The following is an 18,502-nucleotide window of genomic DNA, read 5'->3' as shown; positions in this document are numbered from 1 at the left end:
AAAAAGAGAGAGAGAAAAAAAAGATTCACTTAAAAATTTATGACTATCATCACATTAGATTAAAACAGTCTGCAAACAAAACATTTGATGACAAGAAAGTGTCCAAATGCTTTGTCTTAATATGTTTTAAAATAGGAAACCTTCTTGTATTTTCTTAATTTAAAAGAAATACCACTTGGTTTGATATTTTGTCATCTAATGGAATATTCATTACTATATAAATTTTTTAGTATGACTTAAAGGTCCAAATACTTGTTGGGGCTATTGTACATTGCTATCAAATTGGTTCTAAACTTCACAAATGTACTTGAGGATTTCTAAGAAGAGTTAAGAGGGGTGACATCAGGTAAATCACTTATTTGGTGAAACGTTAAATCTTTCTATGTACATATAATCATAAGATGTGGCCAATCCAGGGTAAATTCGACAGCACTTTCCATCTTTCAAAGCTACTCCTCCCTGAGCACAAGGTCACCCAGGTCAACATTAACTGTGAGAGATGTAATCTATGCACTCTACTGAGCAAATACAGGCTTTCTTACCCGGTACCCATAAGACCTCACAATTAGGCCACTCAGTAGGCATTCCTGGGGCCAGAGGTCAGTTTCTGGTTCTAAGACAGGTGTGATAATAGGGGGAGAAGACTGTGGACTGAATGTGATGTCATACCACTTTAAAAGAGCCATGAAACCTGATCTTACATCTGAAGAAAGCGGAGAGCTCTTAAAAATAAATAAATACAATTTTAAAAACAGTACATAGGACATATTCCATTCCTGATAAAGTTTAAACTGAATTAGTTTCTAAAATTAGTTTGTCTAGTTTAAGAAATGCATGTGAAGAGTATCACGCTAGGATGTTAAGGGGTTAGTTCACCCAAAAATGAACATTTTCTCATCATTTACTCACCCTCATGCCATCCCAGGTGTGCATGACTTTCTTTCTTCAGCAGAACATATTTTAATTATTTTTTTTTTTTAAATAGAAATGTATTTTAGCTCAGTAAGTCCTTAAAGTGGATGGTGATCAGACCTTTGAAGCTCCAAAAATCACAGACAGTCTGTATAAACGTCATCCATACGACTCCAGTGATTAAACTGATGTCTTCTAAAGTGGCACAATTGCTTTTGGTGCGAAAAAAATTAATATTTATGTACTTGTAAGCTATAAATTTTCACTTCCGGCCAGCAGCAGTGTGCGTATTCATGACACGAGAGGGTTGAGTTTGCGCGGTCTCTCGTGTGACGTACTCACGTTGGCATGTTAAGGACGTAATCTCACTTTTTTCTCATGTTGAGACATCCAGGATAAGCACATGAACACACCATTGTGAAAAACAAACAGATACAAATACAGATCTAAACCAAAACCAACGAAGCTTCTGTACAGCGTTCCTCCTTTTCAGTTCTAAACAGTGCTGCACATCCGGCTGTGTCGCACATTCCAACATGATTACATCATATGAGCATACTGCTGCTGACCGGAAGCAATGATTTATAGTTAAAAAGTACTTAAATATTGATCTTTTCTGCACCAAAAGCGACCGTGTCACTTTAGAAGACATTAATTTAACTGCTGGAGTTGATTTTTGGTGCATCAAAGGTCTGATCACCATCCACTTGCATTTTAAGGACCTACTGAGCTAAGATATTCTTCTATTTTTCTTCATATGTGTATTGCTGAAGAAAGAAAGTCATACACACCTGGCATGGCATGAGGGGGAGTAAATGATGGGAGAATTTTCATTTTTGGGTGAACTATCCCTTTAAATACAGAACTGATACCAAAATATCCACACCAGTGTCAGAAATTAAGGGGGCTCTTGGCAAAAACTCTACAAAAAGTGACAGAAAAGCTCCCATAACTCAAAATGTGGGGGCAAAAATCCCCCTGTTATGAATTTTTCAGTTTTTAATTGTAACATCTGATATAGTCTAATTATACATATTATTGCATTGTTGACGTTAATTTAATTTTAAGGGTAAGAGTTAATACATTTTCAATCATGATAATTAATTTGTATTAATGAATTAATAACATTGAAGTTTTATAGATGTGTGATTTTAAAGGATGAGACACAGTTTGTTTTGTATCGTTAGAAAATCAAATCTATGGGGCAAATATCCCCTTTGATGTAAAAGTTAATTTCCAACACTGATCCACACTGTGACATTTTATTATGTTAGTAACTGATGCATTCATGGGGACAAACCAAAGTTAAAACACAGAACTGATGATCAACAATTTCATTGGAGTCACTGGCATATTAAAAATATCCTAAAGAGAAAATATAAAAGGCATTATATTATATTTTGACATTTTCTGATAAAACATGAGTGGTGATTGCCCCTGCAAAGCTCTAGCTTCTAGGGTGTTATGGCCTTCTAGGGTGTTATGGCCAAAAGAGATTACCCCCAAGTCTCTATGACATTCTGCTCCCTAGATAATGCTAGGGTCCCTCCAATGTTAGTCTGTAAGATTTTTTTACCTGTTTTATTGCAAACCAGGCAAAAATCGGTTAGAAATGTAATAGCATGCCTCTCCTCAACAAGCTGAATGATTTTAGATATCCATGGCACAAGTTGCAAGATGAAGTTTAATACTTAGTGCTTTATAACAAACTCCTAAATATCAGCAATAAAAGTAGTGATGATTGTCTTAGCAAGCACCACTGAGTGTTACAGACTTCGGTTCTTTGTAAACCAAAAAAAAAAAAAAAAAAAAAAAAGATAAATGTTCAGACTCTATTTATATCTTCATCATCTAAAAATCTGTCTCTATCAGCAGGTGTCTCCAGAATGAAAGAGGAAACGGAAAGGGAGAACTGGTCAGTCTCAGTGGACATGGAACACTGGTGCCAGAAGGAGAGGTTTTGGAATTTGGCACCATGTGACCCACATCAAAAGGGAAGAGGTCCACAGGAAGACACAAAGCATTTCACATGACTCAGATCCAGCATGTTGTGTGCAAACAGCTTTGATATTATTAGATAGCCCTTGTGTAAACCATAAAACAAGTACGTGGCTCCAGCAACATTTGGGATTCAAATTGGACGCAGCTTAACCAGACCATAGCAGTAAATACAGGTAACCTGTGTAAAGTGTGGGCGGTCACTTGAGCATAAACATAAATACCAACCTGGAACATAGAGCTAATGATCTGTAAGTCAAGCCTTCAATGAGCCTTCAAAACATATTAAAACAATTTGCTCGTGTAAATATACATTTAATGGGACATTTGTTCAATTGTATCTAGAATCTAATTCTTTTAATTATTTATTATTTATAGAGATGGAGATATTAGACTTGTTCAGACCCAGCAGTCCCTAATGTTCTGCCTTAGTCTGGTCATCTGGGTCCAGTTCCTCTCTACAATAATAAACTGGGGCAGTATTTATAGAGCTCTCCTCTGGACCCAATCTTGCACACATGGGCCAGAAGGGGGATAATGGGAGAGTATGGTTACATGGTTCAGAGCGCGCTGACACACACACACACACAAAAGTCTCTTGAGTTATCTACTGTAATCATTAACTTACAAAAACTAACTTTGGCAGGACTTGCAAGCAAATCAGATCAGCTACTATAATATTTCAGTTGCTGTATGACCCTTACAAAAAATACAGTGGTGGATTTTCATGTGCACACCTTGATACTTTCATGTGCAGGCCTCACATGTAATTAACATGTAAATAACATATTATAAAGACATTATTACCATAAATTAGTCTTTAAGATGCTAAATGCTCAAAGGCATTATTTAAGGATAAGTTCTAAACACTTTGTAAACTTGATGACCAATTTGTTTCATAAGGCAGGTTGTGTATGGACATTCCCTTACTGTATGCCTGAAGATCACTGAAACACAGGTGGGCTGATGACATTTTCATTAAATCTAAGTTTAACTGACTTTTCAGCATCTGCTTTAATAGAAACAGCTGTAGAACTCTCTGCAATGTTCCAAACACTCTACACATTTTCAGAGTTTCTATTGCCTATAGGTTTAGTCTTGTGCAACTTTGAAGTCACTCACATCGGTGCCAGTCAATATGGAGCTACTTATAACCCAACTCCAATCGCACAACCTCCTCAGACGCAAACATACACGAACAATCACAGTCAGTCACATATTGTATAGGGTCCATTCACACACGGATAGTGACAGCAGCGGCGCTTGTACCTTTATACTTCTCTCTGACGTTCTCGTAGGCTTGCACAAAATCCTGCTCATCTGCATGAGCACTAATGCTGGCTGGATCATACAAAGACATGGCCCTGGACTGAGGTCAGGTCAATCTGTCTTCTCTTTTCTTCCTTCCTTTCTTTCAGTCCCTTTCTTCAGACTGCCTTCCTGACGGCTGGACTGTCAGAATAGACTGGTGTGTTAGTAAAGTCCCACTCTCTCCAGGCTGTGTGTGTGTGTATGTGAGTGTGTGTGTGTGTGTGTGTGTGTGTGTGTGTGAGTATTCCCCTTCACAGTTCTGGCTCTCGTTCCAGACCACCAGTACCACTCCCCTCCATAGCTTGAGAAATACCAACACACACAGCACGGTCCCACCTCTTAAAGGCACATACAACATGCACACAAACATACACACACAAGGGCAACAGGGTGCTTTCTAAGGACATCAAATAAAGTATAGTGCATACACTCTAAATCTGTCCAAATATACAGATCACTATGAATAGTAACATAGGGAAGAAAGTATGTATGTAGTCTGTGCTAAGATTGGCTTTAACACAAGGGGCTAAATATGAGCAGGACTGATATGCTCACAAATATCCGCATGCAGTATCACTTCCATCCAAACAAAGTAACAACAATGTGTGAACAAATAAACATATAAAAAAGCCTGTCAGCAACAGGGGCATCGAATACCATACAATCATACTTAAGCATTCATTTGATTAAAATCTAAATTTTTTCCATTTCCAAAGAAAATGTGGTGCTTGCCCCTGCTAAACTGACCACTGCAAGGCTAGGGTGTCGTAGGTGGTTGCCAGGGCGTTGCTATAAAGTTGCTAAGGTGTTCTGAGTGATGTCCACTGTGTTGCTTTGCAGTTGCTATGGTGTTATGTGTGGTTACTACTGTAGGTGATTGCTTACTGGCTGTGGTCAAAAGACCCAAGTCTAAATGATATGGAGCGCAACAGCTCCTGCCCACTTTTTCAGCCGTTTTGGTTGCTGAAGTGTTTTTCCCATTCATATTTTCCATAGGGATTTCATTAAGTACTTCATAAAAAATGTAAGCCATAATCCATACCAGTCAGCTCCAAAGTGAATCACAACATTACAAAGTTTGATTTGAAGCAAAAAAGTATCTGAAAATCAGAGATTGTGTACTTAACATCCTTAATAAAGGAAAGAGCTACAATCGCATTAAGCAGTGTGAATGACAAATTAAAAATTATGGAAAATTTAAAACTATTGATATAAAGTTCTTGACTATAATTGCAAAGTACAATGCAAAATATTCAAATATACATGTATACAAATATACAAGTAGACTGAGAGTGTAGGAGGACCGACTTAATTAAAAGCATCAATCGCAGTGCAGCATGGAACTGAGTGGTCGCTGCTGGGCTCTTTGCCGCGACTCTCTGATTGGTGGATTTTCCCCCACAGATTTCATGGGTAGTGTAGTTCTTCACCAGGAATTCCACAATTAAACATGATTTTTTTTTTTTTAATTAAGCTAAAATAACAGACTGATGGCTTCAGTTAACAAACTGAGGTCACAGTACAGGTCTGTCTTTGAAGGTTTATCGTGAAAAAAATCGTAGTCGGTTTAAGCTAAAGTAATAGTGATGCTTGTTTTAGCAATCATCACTAATTAATTTAATCAAAGGTATGCAAGATTTTATCATGCATCATGAGTTTTATACAATTAGAAGAAAGCTTTTGTTTCTAGGGTTTCAGACTAATAGAACAGATAGAACAAAAAATACAAAATGATCATAAAAAACAATGACAAATGTTTGGTAAAAATTTCAAGCAGTCAGAAAACCTCTTATCCTAAAATTATCCTTCGTCATTTGGATCATTTTTAAAACCGATATCCTAAAACAAACCAAGTTTAAATCTGAATGCTGTGGACACCAATGTGAAAAACTAAGAACAGTAACTACAGAAGCAGCTGTACATTACACACCCAGGCTTCCTAAATGAAACCACTTACAGAATGGTGGCCAACTGTCAGTGATAGTCAGAATGAAAGAGAGAGAGAGAGTGTGGGAAGGACAGAAGGAAATAAAAGGATGAAGGACACACTTTTATGCATATCTAAGGTGGAAATGGACAAGCTCTGTCCAGACAAGAGGATGAGGCAAAAGGAACTTGTATCACTTTTAAAAGCAATTAGCTTTAAAGCATGAAGTGCACACTCAATATACTGTCTCTAATTACTCATCTCTATATTAAAAAATTATCAAGCTGGTTGCTTGATGCTTCACAGCCTTTTTAAAAACAGAACAAAACCCAGAGGGCCTCGAGGGAGCAAACCCCACCCATTACAATAAGAAATCCCCTGAACCAGATGTGCCTTCTGTTTCAAGGATTCCCTAGGTGGCAACAATGCATATATCGTGGATCATGCTTGTCAGTGTGTGACATTTTTTCATGTCATTTAGAAACTCTTTCTACAACTACTGCAAATATTTCACTTCAGGGGCCATAAAATGTTGAAACGAACACTGCTTTTTTAGTGCACGTTCAAGGGAGTTGATTTCTGGAAAATTCATAAATCAAACCCATGCTTTTTTGGGGATGTCTTGTAATAAAATCTTATGAAATGATTTAATCATGCTTGATATTGGCGCTCTTAGCACCTTTGCCAAATGCGCAAGGAAAACCGACAGTGAGCTGTTTGTCAAGGACTGAGGGAATTGGTTGATGTGAAACATAAAAATAGAACAAAGATTTGATCACCATCACTGGCATGAAAAATATAAACACTGATCTTAGATCAGTACTGTTAACCTGACTAACCATGCTTGTGATTTAGTTTGCCAACTTAAAATAATAAAAATGGCAAAAATAGCTCAAAATGGAGGGAAATATCTGGTCCTAAAACAAGAGACTGCCAATATTTGTCCAATGACCAACATTTGGCTTATTCCAAATCATACCAGCTAGTTTGTTCATCAGAGCAACTGAGGCCTGATCAAAAACTGAAAGAAAAAAGTGCAGTAATGGGCAGAGGTATTTGAAAAACCCTGCTTTCTGTCTTAGTTGCTCATATATACAGTATTGACTCACCAGGGTTATCATGAGAACATTAGAGGAGTGCTGACACAATGACATAGCATTGTTATCCTCTCAGATCCCTCAGAAGGTATGACATGAGTGTCTCAAATTTCTTAGAATGTTAGAGCTGCAGAGCAGTCTTTTGATATTTTAATCCTGGTCTCCATAATAAGTCTCACCAAAGTTCAGTCTAAACTACTGCACGTAAGTTCAGCTTAGCTTTTTCACAAGGAAAAAAGAAAGAATGCAGCAACCTGAAAGCCTGAAATGCTAAATCTAAAACACATTTTATTTCAGATATTTTTGCTTGAACTACTGACACCATGTGGCGGCAGTAGGACTATAATTTGTGGTCTACGTAAATTCCCAGAAACATTTAGCATTAGAACAACTTTACATTTACACAAAAACAAACATCAGACATCTGGAGAATGTCATTATCTAGAACATGTTATAACCAGTATTTTAGATGCTTGTCCTACACTAAATACAAAGGACTACAGCTACAAATTGGCACCATCTTTACTGTCTGTCAAAACAGGACACAACAGCAATTTACTTGTATTATTGTGTTTAACCTGGACTAAAACTCTACATGTTCACACAGAATCAGTGTATGAAAAGTTGGTCACTGATCCACCTCAGATCTCTTTCTGAACTGTGTGAAAAGTTTAAAAGGTAACAATGATGGATGGGAAGTTAGACAGATGCTCAACTATATGAGTTATTTAGTTAATAATTCACTGGATTTTTGAGGTCTTTGGGCATGTTGAATCAGACTCTGTATGCTATTCATAGTTAATCATGAATAATTGATTCATCATGGTTTGCTCTCTAAATGTCACAGATTGTTCCAGAACATTTTCTGGAGGCAATCATCAGAACATTTTCGGGACTAAATATAAGCTGCACATGCTTATATGATCATCAAGAACTAAATATGACTGGCAATGTCAAATAATGGGAAATAAAAAATATTCTCTAAAGTACCAGTTTACCAAGTTGTGGTATTTTGACAATTAACTTTTAAATTACATATGTCACTTTCTAAAGATATCTAACATGCCCTAAAGTTCTTGTGAAGAGTAACTGATAATCAGTTTGTACTGCTCAGGGATGGCACGAAGACTGGATGAGTTCAGATGCTGAATTCCTTCTCTCAACACCTCATAAGAATGAGAGAGAAGACATTTTTATTAAGAGTGGTGTGTTTTAAAGAACTGTGTTTTAACACTACATAATACTTTAAAAAAAATATTTAAAAACATTATGTATTATGATCCTTATATCTTTGTTCTATTATTGCAAAATATCACGCATCATGCAAATATTGTATTGTCTGTATTATTCTGTTATTTAAAGCAGATCATAGGTTGGAATTATTATCTTGTGTCTGGTAACTGCAGCTCACTGGCCTGTCTATGAATCTCATAAAAATAAGCCCTTTCACCTTTCTCTGGTGTCTACACAAGTAAAATTACAGACATTCTAGAATATTCTGCAGGGTTCACACTTGTAAGAGGCACCCGCGTGTGAAACCTGGCCAGTCCAATGAGACGGCAGGACAGAAACAGTCCAATGCTTCATTACGAAGGTCAATGATATAATAGAGTTAAGGACCAAACGAATCTGATTTGCATAGTCTGATTAAGCTGCAGATATAGATTACATAATTTTCAGCAAGATGAGTTTAAATATTCAAAATTATTTAGTATTTTATATTAAATTGGTTTCAGCTCTGATGGTATTCTCGGTCCATCAAAGTTGAATATGTCTTGTTTGCTCTAAATTCACAAAATATCTAGTTCTGCTCATAAGTTTACATAACTCTTGCAGAATCTGCAAGATGTTAATCATTAATAAAAATAAGATAAGATACAGAAATGCAAAAGATGCCTGAGTAGGCAAAAAACAATATTAAGAACTAAGCATATATGTAAACTTTGGAACAGTATAATGTGTATTTTTGCCTTTATGATCTATATTTATTAAAAAACATTATTAATCATTTATTATCTACTTATTTTATTATCATTTTTTCTATTATTATGTAAATATATGTTTATCAGGGCAGTAATTAACAAACAAAATGCAATTATTCTGATCACTCTTTTCTTTTTAAATAAAATGGCAAACAACTTCAGATTCTTCGAGGGGTATAAAAACATATACAAAACTGCATATGGCACATGCAGGATGAGAAGACAGATGTGCCAATTTACAGCCACATGATAGTAGACAAGAGGGAAAATATATATATATATATATTTGTTGGGGACAGAATGATCTCCAACAAAGTGCAGGCTATAGAGGCTTTAGATGGAATCAGCACTGCAGTCCTTGGACCACACCCTTGTCTGGTTTGTTTGTGTGTGTGTGTGTGTGTGTGTGTGTGTGTGTGTGTGTGTGTGTGTGTGTGTGTGTGTGTTGCCTGTTATGCACTCACACAGAATATTTGCTGAGTCAGACCAATTGCAGCATGTAGCAAGGCAAGGTCACATGGAGAAGATGCAATAACAGAAAGAGAATAGTCTTACTGCAGGTTGTAGTCACATCCTGGACATAGAGATCTACACTAGCTTTTTAATAAAACTGACATAAACAGCAACCCGTTCTGCAATTCAGCAAAGCACCAAAACAAACACAGAAAACTAAATCTGTGCTGCAAAGAAATCCACAAAATAAAGTCTAATAAAAAGTTTTTTGAATGTAGCCTAATAGCCTAAATATTCAATCAAACTAAGTATGAAAAATCCAGAATGGCATTTGATATTTTTCAACAGTCAATCATATCCTGAAGAAGTTTGGTAGTTTTTACTCACTCACACCCTACTAGTTTTACAAAGACAGAAAAGGGTTTTTAAGTAAACATAAGAAAGCCTGTTTCAAAAGCAAGAGTGCTTTTGTGTGTAATGTACGAAACACTGCATTTGTTAATGTTAAGTACACCGAACGTGTGTCAGACAGTAGAAAAAGCAAATATTATGTATGTGTATATGAAAAACACATAATAATACACCTTGTAAGCTTTGTTTCAACAATTTATATGATAATGAAACACTCAAAGGCATTTTGTCATTTCAGATCCCTTTGCTTAAAGATTCCATTGGAGTTTTGTGGCTTGCAGTCCATAAATATTTATTTTGAAGCAATCTATAATCTAGTGTACTCCTAAAACGTAAAAAAACAAACAAACAAAAAAACACAACCTTTAGCAGATATATGCATTTCAAATTTACAGTATTTTTCTTCCAGAAGAGACCAAAAATACTGATAAGTCATCTTGCACTACACAGTATCCAATCAAATGCACTCTAAAATTAATGTCCCTCCCTGTAATACCACCTGCAACCAAAAAGCAGCAAATCATGTTTCACGCCTGTGATGTAACTAAAGCCTATTGGCTATTTTAAAAAAGGGACAAACACTTTGATATGTCCCACCCCAACTTCCTGTTTCAATTGAAAATATGTCAACTTAGGAAAGAAAACTGCACTTGTCAAGCAATTTTATGGGGTATTTAGATTTCATAAACAAATAAAACTTACTGTGCATAACCACAAACAATGCAAAAGTACAGCAATATCCATTTGTTTATGATGCCTCTAACCTGCAATGCGGATGACTGCTCTCTCTGCTGGGTCCAGGACGTCTCCAGAGGCAGATTTAGAGCGTTTGACACGCTGGTGTTTGGGGAGGTTCCATGGCAAGGTGTCTCCAGGAGAATGTGAGGAGCTCAGGTCACTCGCGCTCTCCTCCGATGCAGACCGCTCCAGTATGCGGCGACGACCCCCTGACATGACCTGGAACGGTGACACAGAGAGGGGTGAGCGTTAGAGATTGTGTGGGGTTGAAACACAATACAGCGCAGACAGCTGATGTTTTCTGGAGGATGGTGAGGCTTCTGCAGTTCAGAGTTTCAGTTCTACTAGGTCACAATGGTGCACCACTGATGGACAGCTGTAGGCTGTTTAGGGTTACTACCAGACATTACCAAATATTTTCTTATAGTACAGAAGGAAGATAGAAGCCATGAAAATTTTGAGGCCCACAGTACCTGTCATCATACTCTGATACTGAATTAATTGTTGATTTAACATTTTGACTGACAACAGAGCACAGTATAGGTTGCCATGGAAACGTGTGTAGTAGTTTGACATCTGAGGGGAAAATAATGAGCAACGGTCTGAGTGTTGTTTTGTATGTGAACGGATCGGATGAAATAAACATCAACCATAAACGTTATCTCATCGTAAGTACCTTTTATTAGAAGTGTGGTACAAAAGGTCACTCGACATATGTCGAGCTGTAACGTACACTACCGGTCAAAAGTTTTGAAACACTTATTCTTTATTATAATTTTTTTTCTTCACATTATAGAATAATAGTAAAGTCATCAAAACTATGGAATAAAATAAATGGAACTATGGGAATTATGTTGTGACTAAACAAAATCCAAAATAAATCAAAACTGTGTTATATTTTAGCATCTTCAAAGTAGTCACCCTTTGCCTAGAATTTGCAGACATGTACTCGACATTTTCTCAACCAGCTTCTTGAGGTATCACCCTGGGATGCTTTTTAAACAGTATTGAAGGAGTTCCCATCTATGTTGGGCACTTATTGGCTGCTTTTCTTTATTATTTGGTCAATGCATCAATTTCAAAAACTTTTTTTTATTTTTTATTAAATTTTCGTTTTATAATGAAATAAATTAATATGGTGGCACAAATATAATTTTGTCTACAAAACTAATTTCAAACATTTAAGCATACGCCTTCAGATCAAAAGATTTTTAAGATCATGAGAAACATTTCAGTCACGTGTTTCAAAACTTTTGACCGGTAGTGTAGCTAAAAGTTAACATAAGTGTCTGAACATATTTAGCTTTGCTTGGACTACCTGTAGCTGCAGGCGGTTCCCCGTCCTCTTGCAGCTGCTCTCGAATGGTTTCGGGCAGACATGGAATCTAATGTGCAGACGACAATGGGGATGCATTCCGTCACATCAGTGGACTCCAACTCGAAGCACTTTTCTAACTGTCACCGAATCATGTCCTTGAAGGAGTGAACAGTGCCCAGGTCAGCATAACACTAGTATTTCAGTTATATTTGAAGGCCAATTTGTAAATTTATTTCAGGTTACCGTAGCATTCTGTGTCATCTTTATCAGAGTAGTCAACTGAATGTTCTCAACATTATCAGTGTTGATAAAATGCTATGCACATGTGCAATACAGATACGGAGAATGTGTATGATTATTGTTGATATGTATGCGTTGCGTTGTAGAGCAGAGTGAGACAGTTCACAAACACCGGTTCTTAAGTGCATTCTGTGTGTGTCTTTTAATGCGAGTCTGAAAGAACATCACAGCCTATATTTGAGCCACTGCGCCTTTTCAGTGAAGAGCCTACCACAGGCTTTACACCCACTGTATATCCTACAGACACATTTTATAACTGACTTGGTGAACGGCTAGTCAACTTCAGGCTATTCAACTATTCGACTACAACTAGTCGACTAGTCTGTGCAACCCCTAGTACAATGAAATAAATACAATGATAACGCTATGTAACACAATTTTTGTTCCTAAGTGTTATTTCCTAATTGCTTATGCCTCAGAAGTATAGAAAATGGCTATTATTCCCCACAAACTTTGCTTTTGTGACCAGGACAGTGATATTTTGAAATGTACCTATTTCCAATGAGAAAACGGGCTAATTTGTGTCTTTTCGTTCAAATAAAGTCAGAAAAAAGTAACATATGAATCCAAATGAACATGTATTTATACTAAAGTAATCCAAAAATTACTACAAAAGATTTAGAAGTGAGTAGTTTTTCAAGATTTACAATTATACTGTAAATCACTTTCACGAATCAGCCCCCAAATGTACTCATATTTCAAGGCGTCCAGCAAGGTCTTGATGCTGTTGTAATCCTCTTTGAGGTGCACCGAGTGAGCCAGAGGAAGAGACGGGTACTTGTTACCATTATGGAGAAGCACGGCTTTGAGGCTCCTGGATGAGCTATCAATGAAGAGGCGCCACTCATTCTGGTTACAGGTGATTCCGATTGCCACGGACAGACTGGTCACATTGTGGCAGAAGCAGAGCCCATATTGACGGGTGAAGAAGCTGGAAAAAGGTTGGTGACACTTCCTCTGATCTGCGACTTGCACACTTTCATCCAACAAGTTCCACTGCTCGAGCCTAGATGTCAAAAGCTCAGCATTGGACTTGGTGAGACCAAGATCTCTAATCAAGTCATTGAGGTTTTTTTTGGTTGGGGTAGTATGGGTTTTTCTCCTCAGCTCCACCTCTGAAATTGTCATCTGGATCTACAACGTCTTCCTCGCTCTCTGACTTGCTGCTCTCTTCTAAAGACGACTGCTCTCTCCGGAGGAGTGGGTACGGGCATCTCATGGCAGTGTGGCACCGGGGCAATGGATGAAGGAAGGTCCGGATACGTGATAGCAGGTGTATTCTTGCCAGTCCGAGGTTCGGAAGGGTCCACCATGCAGAAGTAGCAGTTGTTTGAGTGGTCAGTGGGTTCCAGCAAAATTCTTGGGATAGCGAACTTCATGGCTTTCTTTTCCCCACTGTTCCATCCTACAAAAATACATTTATTTCACCCATGACTAATGTGTAAGAGATTCTCACAACATTTTCATAAATGATGTTTTTTCAATAACATTGAAAATTGTAAAACATTTTAAAATTAAAAACTTTAACAATTTTAAAAATTAACAAATTATATAACATAAAATTCCGAGCAACAATTGTCCATCTTACCTTCCAGAGTTTTTTTGCAGTGCTCGCAGGTGAAAAGAGGTGCCCAGGGTTTGTCTTGATCCCCAAAAGGCATGCCAAAATATGCCTTGTAGGCCTCACGCATCTTAGCAGATGCTTCCATGGAGTACTTTTTCGCTCTTGTCTTGATAATTGGCGCAGACATAGCAAAATGCATCTGCCGGATGCTTGCAGCCTCTTGATACCATCTCAGAAAAATGCAGATATGTATCCACTTAGGCAGCTGAATGAAACTGAACAGGTGGGCTTAAAGCCCCTGTATTTATACTACTATTTATATTATTGGAAATTTCTAGAAAGTTCTAGAAGTTACTCCAAGTTTACTCAGCAATTAATCTATCTGGAATGTTCTGGAAAATAGGTACATTTCAAAATATCACTGTCCTGGTCACAAAAGCAAAGTATGTGGGGAATAATAGCCATTTTATATACTTTTGAGGCATAAGCAATTAGGAAATAACACTTACTACCCAGGAACCAAAAAAATAAAAAAATAAAAATCTGTTACACAGTGTAATACAGTGAAGTATATTGCTATTCAAACTGTGCAATTATTTAAACTTCAAATCACTTATTTTCTATATTTAAACTTATTATCTGTAATCTGTGCACATAATCACTGATAATTGCTAAATTGTTAAATTGTTGTTTATTTTGATTGCATGCAGCCTTTCTTGGAAAGAGCTGAACCTTGTCTGAGTTGAGGGTAACTGATTACTCAAAAGTTACTAAGGCAACATGAAGACATTTTAAAGAGCACATTTCAGTGGTCCCACAGTAAGAAAATGAACGTCATTATTGTTAGAAGTTCTGAAAAGACTTCAGACAGGAGGGCGGTGATTTAGTGAGGTTACAAATTCAGCTGCTGCAACTTCTGTGAACTTTACTGCCCTTTGATGAATGTGAAAAAGACTGCATTGTTTAAAGTCTACATTTTTTCCTACTTTGCAAAATATTTGTTTAAAAAACATTGGTTTTTAATAGCCTGCTATGCTTTTAAAAGTGTCCCAGCATTGTAATTATTTTTAATGTACTTTGTTATGTACAACAGGACACACGGAATTCTTCCATCCAGAGAAACGTGGAAGGCAAGCTATGTCGTCGATTAGATAACATCACCTTGCTTGACCAGAGCCCACAGAGTTTTGATCATGAACAGGTAATTTTGAGTAGAAAACTAACTTTATAGACTTCACAAAACAGGAAGTTACCAGATGCAAAAAAAATCAACAGTAAAAATGGTGTAAATCAACTTGCGAACAGTGAAACCATGCAAGCTCATTGATTATTTGAGCCCAGTGCATGCTGGGAACACCAGCTTTGAAAAGTTAAGTACATTTGACTTATTTCATTTACCTTTGAAATTTAAAAACAATTACTTATACATGTTTGAATTGAGTACAAATGTAGAATTTACTTAATATTTTCTCCTAGTTTACTTCACAACATATTTTTTTCAGTGAAAATCATGACACTTTGCATTGCACTCTTCATGCTACAATGTAATTAAGACTACTGAGCAATACAATCTTTACAACAACAAAAAAGGACTGTAGCAATAGTACAATGGTACAGTGATGGTTTTAGATGGTAACGCCATCTAATATATGAATTACTAAATGATTCATATATTCCATATTGTCAACCATATTCATGTACCATGCTGTTTACATGGTGCTCCAAAGAATATCATGGTAAACTTCCATGTCAAAACAACCTTTCTGTTAGTGTCATGAACTAGATGTATTTAATTAGCCTATTAAGAGGAGCTGTTTGTAACAACACCTTGTTACAGTTATTAGCATAATAATAACTATGTAATATGTGTTTCGTGGATATGGAAATGTGTTAAATATGTTACAAAGATAATCTCTACCCCGGAACAAATGCATTACAATGATTTAAAACACCTCAGTAGGTTGACAGAAACGTTTTTGAAATGCACCTGCCATTGTTTATGTTTCTCGCTAGTTGTAATTCCGCTCTCTGTCAGTTGCAGTGTTATCGCGCGATTAAATATTCTCGTCATCATCGCTCAGCAGATGCATCGATGCGGCAAAGGCTCAGTCAGAACCTCCTTAAAACAACCGCTTCAGAGGGGTAATGTGATTTATTCACGATGATCAAAGCAAATGAGGCTATTCACAGTCAATTCCAGCTGTTCACCCGCCCTACTGATCTGTCAACACGCCATGTCACCACCCAGCATAGGTAAACACACCATATATATTAACGGTCCAGTGAACCGATGCCAAACTTATCGTCCCGCCTGCGAATAGCGCACCATTAGCACAGAGGCACGTCGACTGCGAGATGCACCGATATGGAGAATTCTGTCTGCAGTGGAACTTACCGGGGTGAAATCCAGCACGGATGCGCACTAGTTATGAATCACAACAGAGTATACCGCCGCTGGATATGTTGTGATGTGGTTCATCCGTTGAGATGACGGTGCAAAATGCTGTGATGAGGAGATGATCACTGCCGGAGAGGGTAAAGGTGATCTTACTTATCTTGCATGAAGTGTAACTCAGCGTTGCCCCCGTATTGGTTCAAAAGCACACAATGGTGGAATGTCACTGGGTGCTTTGCACAATGCAACTACAGATTAGATCTATTATGTGTGGGGAGAGTTTCTTGCCACCTCAGTGAACAAATGCCCCTCTGTTTTACAGACTGTAACTTTTGACCCAATGTAATGCCCACCAGCATCAAGACATGTGCTGACCACTGGTCAGTTGTGTTAGTTGGCAAGACTGATATTTATAATTTGTGTGGTTAAATTATTAGTAATGGGATTTTGAGAGAGTTAATGCTGCAACTACATTTGATAATTTATCTGTTGATTAGTCCTTCAATTAATCGTATAATAAAATCCAATTTTGATTTCCTGCATTCTATAAAAACACGTTGTCTTGCTCAGTGTTCACCTTCAAACAATGTGAAACTGAAGGCAATTAAAAACTAATTGATAATTACAAATGTTGTCATCTAATTTCATGATTTATTTATTATTATTATTTTTTTCATTTTATGGTAACAATTTACATGTTCCCGTTGTTAAGAGTTTATAAAGGGGTTCATTAATGACTACTAAGTAATTTAAAAATTCATTATAAATAATTTCTAAGCAGTTATAGCAACATGCAGGAAAAGGGCAACTTTCAACCGATTCTTGCCAAATAATGTGCATTTTAACTTACATTTGTAATTCACTTTGGACAAAAGCATCTGCTAAATGGCTAAATGTAAAATGCTTAATAAATACACTTATTCATACTGACATTAATCAAAAACATTAAATGCCCTAATTCATGATTTTTCACAATGTAGCAAAAGTAGATTTTATAGTGAGATTAAAAGGAGGAATTATGTCGTTTTGGTACAGCCTGCTTTGTGTTTACATTAATTATTGTAATGTTTGCAGAAATGTCAATAATGTACTCCAATAAAGTAATGGTGTCCCAACTTACCTTGTCCTAATTACCTTAAGTCCTCTTCAAAGACACTTTTCAGGTCTTCATGCTCATTCACAGCATATCTCATGTAATAAAGCCTGATGACCATTAAACCATACTGAACTATAAACACATAGGTTTCTAATGTTTTTAAGTCTTTAATAAATGCTTCATGTCTCTCCACTTCAAATGAAGGTACATTTTCATTGGTTACTAATGGTAATTAGGTGTTATTAAGTATTTATAACATTCAAGAAAAAATTGATCACTATTTGGCTGATATTGCATGAACATCACCTTTTATGCATTGTTATAACTGCATATTAATGATTTATAATGAGAGACTAAATATTTCCATCAAAAACATAATCATGTATACTTCGAATCTATGCATCCTTAAAAGTACTACACTACAAAAAATATATAAATTATTTGCTCATTAAACTACATGTCTTTCTATAACCATACTGAATGCTTTTACCATATTATATATCCAAACAACTAAGTGAATTGAACATGCAAACTTCTCATGCAGTCATGTTGCATAAATGAGATATATTTACTTATAAAGTGGAGCAGCTAGTTTTACTTTAAATACTTTATTCTAGCTGTTATTTTAGTTTAAATTTGATATGTGTTAGCAGCATTATGCTGCATTAATGGAGCTGGTAGAATTCACACTTTACAACCAAATGTAGTTAACAGGTCTTGGACTTGACAACATATTACATAACAGACACTTTAACCATTCAATGGCTTGTGAAAAAAAAGGGATAGTTGTTGCCACTGGCATGGGCTGGTTGAGGGAGGTTTTTGTATAACCACAGCACCAGTCTCAGTGCCAGCTTGAGCCTACTGTGCACGATGTCCACGAAAATTAACCTTCTAGCACACTTCATTAAGGGTGCAGCTGGATATTTTAAGATGCTTGAGACTGTCGGGTGTAAGTCTTTTATTGTAAACTATGCTTAGAAGGACCCAAAATACCCCT

General features: G+C 36.7%; 1 protein-coding gene across 1 annotated transcript in view; it reads right to left on the bottom strand.

The window, feature by feature from the left end:
• The window catches only part of pleca (plectin a), a 136,034-nt gene extending 118,908 nt beyond the window's left edge, over positions 1–17,126 (bottom strand). Inside the window, exons 1-2 of the mRNA XM_051664420.1 lie at positions 16,407–17,126; positions 10,856–11,048 (exon numbers count right to left, since the gene is read on the bottom strand). Coding sequence (XP_051520380.1) covers positions 10,856–11,045 — 190 coding nt within the window. The 5' untranslated portion in view covers positions 11,046–11,048; positions 16,407–17,126. The remainder of the gene's footprint in view (positions 1–10,855; positions 11,049–16,406) is intronic.
• Positions 17,127–18,502: the final 1,376 nt, after the last annotated feature.

The sequence above is a fragment of the Myxocyprinus asiaticus genome, chromosome 30 (genome assembly GCF_019703515.2).
Source record: "Myxocyprinus asiaticus isolate MX2 ecotype Aquarium Trade chromosome 30, UBuf_Myxa_2, whole genome shotgun sequence".
Taxonomy (NCBI): domain Eukaryota; kingdom Metazoa; phylum Chordata; class Actinopteri; order Cypriniformes; family Catostomidae; genus Myxocyprinus; species Myxocyprinus asiaticus.
The sequence above is the reverse complement of the archived record's forward strand: the minus strand, read 5'-3'. Positions and strand labels throughout refer to the sequence as shown.